Source organism: Scyliorhinus torazame, chromosome 5, assembly GCF_047496885.1.
Source record: "Scyliorhinus torazame isolate Kashiwa2021f chromosome 5, sScyTor2.1, whole genome shotgun sequence".
Classification (NCBI taxonomy): domain Eukaryota; kingdom Metazoa; phylum Chordata; class Chondrichthyes; order Carcharhiniformes; family Scyliorhinidae; genus Scyliorhinus; species Scyliorhinus torazame.
This window is the reverse complement of record NC_092711.1, coordinates 159,613,456-159,621,450: the sequence shown is the minus strand read 5'-3', so window position 1 is coordinate 159,621,450 and position 7,995 is coordinate 159,613,456. Positions and strand designations below refer to the sequence as shown.

Here is a 7,995-nt window from a genome sequence, read left to right as displayed (position 1 = left end):
TTGGAGATTGGGCTCCGGATGGGTACTGGCAGCTGAATCTCCCATAGTCCACAGCGCCAGGGAAACCGCTCTCTCCGCCATGGGGGGGGGAGGAAAGACAGGGGCTGCCCATGTCCAAAGGAGAGGAGATCCTGCGCATGCGTAGTGACGCTTATTCCAATTGAGGTCAAAAGGGCATCAATGATCACGTGACATCCGTTGATTATGTTTTCAGTTGGCCAGAATCCAATGGGAGAGTTGGAGGACCGGAAGGACTCTGGTCCTCCAACCAATCAGAGTGCGGGCGTTGTGTTAATGATGTTCCAGCTTCATGCAGACTGAAACGTCCTGCTGTGCGCAACATCTGTGAGTAACTCTTTTATTGTCGTCACAATTATTACAGAAACCAATTTACAAGGCTCCAGGCCTCATTACACTTCAAATTGACGATTAAACACACTTCAAATTGACGATTAAACAGTCACTGAACACGAAACAGCTGCAAGGCACAGGCCCGAAATACGTTTCCAAATACCAATTAACCAGTCACTTATCACAACCAGCCGCAAGGCACAGGCCCTACGCATAGTTCAAGTAACAATCGGACAGTCACATAACACGAACAGTCGTGAGGCACAAGGCCACGAAACCAAACGACCGTTCCAAAAGCAAGAAGGAACAGAGAACCACAATACACAAGTACATCGAGGCAACGACCTCTAAACATATAAACAAGCAGTCGCGAGGCACAAGGCCTCGAAACCATACGACCACTCCAAAAGAAACAGAGAAGAAAAGAAAAGAAACAAAACCCAAAAGTACAACACAAGACACAGGCACATTTCAAGGTGACGACTCGAAACACATAAGACAAGCAGTCGCGAGGCACAAGGCCCCGATACAATACGGCCGCTTCGGAAACAAATATGACCCACAGGGCCTCGATACATTTTAACAGTGTCATATCAAACCCAATCACCAGGCACCAGGCCTCAATTCACCCCAGAAAAGATTTAACAGGATAGAATCAATCACCGAACACTAATCCCCGCTCACCCACCCCTGTTCACCCCGCCCTGCAGCCGACACCCCGGGGGAAAGGCTCCTCCTCGCTAAGAGCACAGACCACCGGAGAGCCAGACCCGGGCGCGGCGGAGGAGAGAGGGTTCCCCCCTCCTGGACCCCGCCCAAAGGCACGGGACCATTCGGAGGGAGAGCAGTTTCACACCAACTAGCGTTCCACCACAATTACTAATTACCATTTCAGGGAAACCCGAAATGAGTTGAATGTCATAGGCTGCTAAAGAAAACGAAAGCAAAGAAAACATGAAAACAAAATCCCTTAGTACTCATAGAAAAGTCCATAAAAAAGAGTCCATTAATTTTGCACGTTCCACATCATGACCCCGGCGCTCCAGCCGAAATTTCACAAGGAACAACATGTCCTCAAAGTCCTCCAATGGCAGCGGCCAGAGTCGCTCCAATGTTGGCAACAGTCGACAACGGGGAAGAAAGTCCCAGAGTCAGTCCCAACCGCCCACAGGGCGTCCAGGGGGGCCGAACCCCCGGAGACCCCAGGAACGGCAGCAACCCACCCCGGGCTGCAGGCCGTGGGCCGCCCATCGGGTATCCACTCCCGGTTCCGACCCGCCGCTTCCAGCAGCCGATCCAGCTGCCATCCTTCCTCCATTCCTTCGTCCTCCATTGGGCGAACTCAAAACCGCCGACAGCAAACCTCGCAGTCCGAAGCAGCGTCTCCGCAGCTCAACCGCTGACTTGAAACACGACTGGTCGCAGTACTCCGAAACCGGTCTTCTCCCCTTCCCTCGGGGACCAGGAGCAATGGGCGCCGAGTTGCTGTTTCACCCCATCCAGGAAGCTCCCAGAGGCGGCCTGCCTTTCGAATCGGCCCGGGGGCGGACACCAAGCTCGCACACAACCGCCCAAGCTCCTCCACTTTTCACCCCAGGAGTTTGGACAGTGTCGGCCGTAGCTCCCACAATCCCCCGCGCTGGGGAACCCGCTCTATCCGCCGCACGGGCGGGTGATCAGGTACTGCGCATGTGTGGAGGAAAGCCCAGCCCCTGACCTTCCTGTGAGGTGTTGGCTAATGGATAGAGTTAGGACCGGAAGGACGCTGGTCCTCCAATCAGCACGGGCTTTATGTGAAAGGAGATTGGGCTTCACACAGACTGAAACGTCCTCCTGTCTCCAACATCTGTGAGTAAAACAGTTTCTTTTTTCCCCCTTTCCAGTTATTTTCTCATTCTCACCTTCAATTGGTCACTTGCAGCAACTGAAGGGAAAGGAAGTGAATCCAGGGAGGGTGCCGACTCTGCAAAGCTTGGCCCAGGTCTCTCTCTCTCTCTCTCAAAGACATTGACATCCTTTGCTCCCTCAGCTCGACACATTTATTTGTCTGGCTAAAAGGATTCAGAGACTTTACAGTGCAGAAGGAGGCCAATTGTCCCATTGAGTCTGCACCGGCCCTTGGAAAGACCATCCCACTTAAGCCCACCCCATCCCCAAAACCCAGTAACCTCACCTAAACGTTTTGCACACTAAGGGCAATTTATCCTGGCCAATCCACCTAACTTGCACATCTTTGCACTGTAGGAGGAAACCGGAACACCCGGAGGAAACCCACGCAGACACGGGGAGAACGTGCTGACTCCGTACAGACAGTGAACCAAGCCGGGAATCGAACCTGGGACTCTGGAGCTGTGAAGCAACTGGCCTAACCACTGTGCTACCTTGCTGCCCCTGATGGTCTCTTTCCTAGTGTTCACAATTAGTGGTCTGGTTTCCCCAGGAGATGGCTGACATTTAAGGGGACAGTAAATTAATGTAGGATTGAAATATGTGTAGTGTTGTTATATCATACAGATTAGATATATTATTGGTTCTGTAATAAAGCACATTTATTATTATTTCCAGTTGTGTAATATAGTACTGTAGAGCTACATTATATATTTCCAGAAGAGAAAATGCTGGAAAATCTCAGCCTGTCTGGCAGCATCTGTAAGGAGAGAAAATAGCTCATGTTTTCGAGTCCAGATGACCCTCTGTCAAAGGTAAAAAGGATAGAAGGTGGGAGATATTTATACTGTAGGGCAAGGGAAAGAAAGGTGAGTCAGAACCACAGAAACAAAGGAAATAGAGTGCTAAAGGGCAGCACAGTGGTTAGCACTGTGGTTTCACAGCGCCAGGGTCCCATGTTCAATTCCCGGCTTGGGTCACTGTGCGGAGTTTGCCCGTTCTCCCCGTGTCTGTGTGGGGTTTCTCCGGGTGCTCCGGTTTCTTCCCAAAAGTCCCGAAAGATGTGCTATTAGATAATTTGGACATTCTGAATTCTCCCTTTGTGTACCCGAAAACTTGCTGGAATGTGGCAACGAGGGGCTTTTCACAGTAACTTAATTGCAGTGTTAATGTAATTATACTTAATAAAATAAAGATTATAATGGCAGTCCCCAGAGAGAATAAAAGGTGTGAAAGACCAAACAGCAGAGAAACTAAAATCAGAGGGTAAGCTGTGACAGATGTAGATGTGGGGGTAAAGGGGCATTGTTGGGAGAGAGACAAAATGAGAAAAAGGGGGGGAAGGGGGAAGCAAAGGGAACAAAAGGTAAAGAAAGGGGGGGATAAGATAGGGGGAAAGAGTGAGGGGCAAATATATATATGAAGAAAGTCAAGAAAGGAATAAAAGGTAATAGACAGTGAAAATGAAATGGAAAGAAAACAAAGGGGTTGAGGTGGGGTAGAGCTCATCATCTGAAGTTGTTGAATTTGATGTTGAGATCGGAAGGCTGTAGCGTGCCTAACCGGAAGATGATATGCTGTTCCTCCAGTTTGCGTTGAGCGTCACTGGAACATTGCAACAAGCAAAGGGCAGGCATGGGAGCAGGGTCTTGTGTTAAAATGGCAAGCAGGGACAGCACGGTGGCACAGTGGTTAATCACTGCTGCCTCACGACGCTGAGGTCCCAGGTTCGATCCCGGCTCTGGGTCACTGTCCACGTGGAGTATGCACATTTTCCCCGTGTCTGCTTGGGGTTTGCCCCACAACCCAAAGATCTGCAGTGTAGGAGGATTGGCATGGTAAAATTGTCCCTTAATTGGAAAAAATGAATTGGGTACTCCAAATTTATATATATATATAAATAAATAAAATGGCAAGCAACGGGAAGGTCAGGGTCCTGAATGTGCACAGACCTAAGGTGCTCAGCAAAGCGACCACTATTATCTAGAAGGACAAGAGCAGCAGATATCTGGGAACCCCACCACCTGGAGGTTCCCCTCCAAGTCACTCACCAGACCGACTTGGGAATATATCGCCGTTCCTTCACTGTCGCTGGGGCAACATCCTGGAACTTCCTCCCTAACAGCACAGTGGGTGTGCAAGGAGGCAACTCACCACCACTTTCTGAAGGGCATCTAGGGATGGGCAACAAATACTGGCCTAACCAGCGACGCCCAAATCCCGTAAATTCGTTTATTTTTTTAAAAAATTCAGAGTACCAAGTTCTTTTTTTCCCAAATAAGTGTCAATTTAGCCTGGCCAATTCATCGACCCTGCACATCGTTTTACATTGTGGGGGTGAGACCCATGTAGACACGGGGAGAATGTGCAGACTCCACACGGACAGTGACACGGGGCCGGGATCTTCAATGAATTTAAAGACAATGTAGTGAAGCTTTGGAATTCTCTACCCCAGAGGACTGTGGAGCCTCAGTTGAGAAGTATTTTCAAGACAGAGATTGATAGGTTTCTTGCTATTGAAGATATTGAGGGATATGGGGGATAGTGTGGGAAAATGGTGCTGAGCTAGATCAGCCAATGATCTCATTGAATGATTGAGCAGGCTCGATGGGCTGAATGGCCGACTGCAGCTCCTATTTGTTATGATCTCTGTGTCCAGGACGGGAAGCAGTGAGCATGGATCTGTCAATCATCCTGAATCAGCACCTTCAGGAGAATTGGGAGGGTGAATATTAGTGAGAATGGAGGGAGAGTGTGTGGGATGGAGATTTACAGCTTTTGGGGAACGAGAGAGGAAAGAATGTTCCTGAGAAATTAAAATAATCTCTTCTGAATTTCTATACTGTACTGACTGTGATCTCTTTTCCAAACTCCTTTTACAGGATGTTAAAAGGATCTGATTTACAGACCAAAATCTCAAACATCACGGCTAATTCTGACAGTCACTCGATTCATCGGCCATTATCTAGGAGTAATGTTTACTCAACCTGTAGGCTTCAAAAGATTTTAAACATCATTGCGACTGGAAAAGCACCGAGACACACGCACTGACTGTGGAAAGAGCTTTAACCAGTTACACAGCCTGAAAAACATCACACCATTCACAGCGGGGAGAGACTGTACACGTGTCCTGTGTGTGGTCAAAGCTTCAACTGATAGTCCAACCTGGAGAGACTCGAGGAAACCCAAAATATGGAGAAACCATGGAAATGTGGGGACTGTGGGAAGGGATACAGAGCCCCATCAGAGCTGGAGATTCATCGACGCAGTCACACTGGGGAGAGACCATTCACCTGCTCTCAGTGTGAGAAGGGATTCACTCAGTTATCTAGCTTAAATTTACATCTGCAAATTCACACTGGGGAGAGGCCGTTCATCTGCTCTCAGTGTGGGAAGGGATTCATTCAATTATCTCGCCTGAATTTACATCAGCGAATTCACACTGGGGAGAGGCCGTTCACCTGCTCTCAGTGTGAGAAGGGATTCACTCAGTTGTCCAGCCTGAAGATACACCAGCGTGTTCATGCTAGGGAGAGGCCATTCACCTGCTCTCAGTGTGGGAAGGGATTCAGTCAGTTAATCAACCTACAGGCACACCAGCGAGTTCACACAGGGGAGAGGCCATTCACCTGCTCTCAATGTGGGAAGGGATTCACTTACTTGTCCAACCTGCGGAGACACAAGTTTGTTCATGCTGGGGAGAAGCCGTACAACTGCTCTCAGTGTGAGAAGGGATACAGTGACTTACCCAACCTGCGAAGACACCAACTTGTTCACAATCAGGAGAAGCCGTTCACCTGCTCTGTGTGTGAGAAGGAATTCACTCAGTTATCCAGCCTGCAGACACACCAGCTTGCTCACACTGGGGAGAAGCCGTTCACCTGCTCTCAGTGTGAGAAGGGATTCACTTACTTATCCAACCTGCGGAGACACCAGCGAGTTCACACTGGGGAGAGGCCGTTCACCTGCTCTTAGTGTGGGAAGGGATTCTGTGTTTCCTCGTCCCTGCTGAGACACCAACAAGTTCACAATTGATTACAGTGATGGATTCTGCCGTTATTGTTTCTGCTTCGATTACATCCAGGACTGCATTTAGTTCTCTCTTCTCTTTCTCTCTCCGGGATTCTGAGACAGGAAAAGTTTCTATAGGAATGTGAAAAGATTAGCAAAGACCAATGTGTGTCCATTCCAGGCAGAGACAGGAGAGTTTATAATGGGGAATAAGGAAATGACAGAGAAACTAAACAATGTGTGTCTGTCTTCACGGAGGAAGATACAGAAATTGTCCTAAAAACACGAGAAAACCAAGGGACTCGTGAGCAGGAGGAACTGAAAGAGATTAGTATTAGTGAAAAAGTAGTATTGGAGAAATTAATGTGGTTGAAAGTTGATGAATCCCCAAAAGCTGCTGCTCGACATCCCAGAGTGTTGAAAGAGGCGGCTGTAGAGATAGTGGATACATTGGTGATCATCTTTCAAAATTATACAGATTCTGGAATGGTTCCTGCAGATTGGAAGGTGGTAAATGTAACCCCAATATTTAAGGAGGGAGAGAGAAAACGGGGAACTGCAGACCCATTAGCCTGACATCAGTAGGAGGGAAAATGCTACAACCTATTATAAAGGATGTGATAACATACAAATTAGGAGCAGGAGTAGGCCACTCGGCCCCTCGAGCCTGCTCCACCATTCAATAAGTTAACAGCTGATCTGATTATAACCTCAAAACCAGATTCCCGCCGACCCCCCCCCCCCCCCCCCCCCCCCCCACCCCCAAATAACCTTTCACCTTCTTACTTGGCAAGAATCTATCCAGCTCTGCCTTAAAAATATTCAAAGACTCTGCTTCCACTGCCCTTTGAGGAAGAGAGTTCCAAAGACTCACAACCCTCGGAGAAAATAAGTTCTCCTCTGCCTCAAATGGGCAAGTTATTACTTTTAAAGTGACTCCAAATTCTAGATTCTCCCACAAGAGGAAACATCCTTTCCACATCCACCTGTCAAGGCCCCTCAGGATCCTGTACGCTTCAATCAAGTCACCTAAACTCCATCGGACACAAGCCCAGCCTGTCCAATCATTCCTCATAAGACCAGCCTCCAATTCCAGGTATGAGTCCAGTAAACCTTCTCTGAATTGCTTCCAACACATTTACATCATTCCTTCAATGAGAGCAATACTGTACACAGTGCTCCAGATGTGGTCTCACCAATGTCCTGAATAACTGAAGCATAACCTCCCTACTTTTGTTTTCAATTCCTCTCACAATAAACAATAACATTCTATTAGCTTTCCTAATTACTTGCTGTACCTGTATACTCGCCTTTTGTGATTCATGCTCTTGGACACCCAGATCCCTCCGAATCTCAGAGCTCTGCAATCTCTCACCATTTAGATAAGAAACTTTTTTAATTACTTTTGCCAAAATGGATAATGTCACAATTTCCCACATAATACTCGTTTGGGCAGATCTTTTCCCACTCACGTAACCTTTCTATATCCCTTTGTAACCTCCTTATGTCCTCTTCACAATTTACTTTCCTACCTATCTTTGTATCATTGGAACATAGGAGCAGGAGTTGGTCATTCAGCCCCTCGAGCCTGCTCCACCATTCAATATGATCATGGCTGATCATCCACTTCAATGCCTTTTCCCCCCGCACTATCCCCATATCCCTTTGTGTTATTGGTATTTAGAAATCTGTCAGTCTCTGCTTTAAACACACTCAATTACTGAGCTTCCACAGCCCTCTGGGGTA

The 7,995-nt window shown here is 47.9% G+C and overlaps 1 protein-coding gene across 5 annotated transcripts; it reads left to right on the top strand.

Annotated features, from left to right (window-relative positions):
• Positions 1-214: 214 nt before the first annotated feature.
• On the top strand, positions 215-6,663 carry LOC140422193 (uncharacterized). Of its 5 annotated transcripts, none has more exons than XM_072507218.1 (3): positions 221-345; positions 2,596-2,748; positions 5,121-6,663. In XM_072507218.1, exon 3 carries the CDS (start codon positions 5,431-5,433, stop codon positions 6,211-6,213), a length of 783 nt encoding a protein of 260 aa, XP_072363319.1. In that variant the 5' UTR covers positions 221-345; positions 2,596-2,748; positions 5,121-5,430; the 3' UTR covers positions 6,214-6,663. The 5 variants fall into 5 exon arrangements, with proteins under 5 accessions (XP_072363320.1, XP_072363319.1, XP_072363318.1 ...); XM_072507217.1 differs by having other exon boundaries at positions 2,596-3,053; XM_072507215.1 differs by having other exon boundaries at positions 2,596-3,409.
• The last annotated feature ends 1,332 nt before the right edge of the window (positions 6,664-7,995 follow it).

Coding starts and splice junctions, on each gene's coding strand:
- LOC140422193 (XM_072507219.1), top strand. CDS start 5,431: ATGGAGAAACCATGGAAATGTGGGGACTGTGGGAAGGGATACAGAGCC.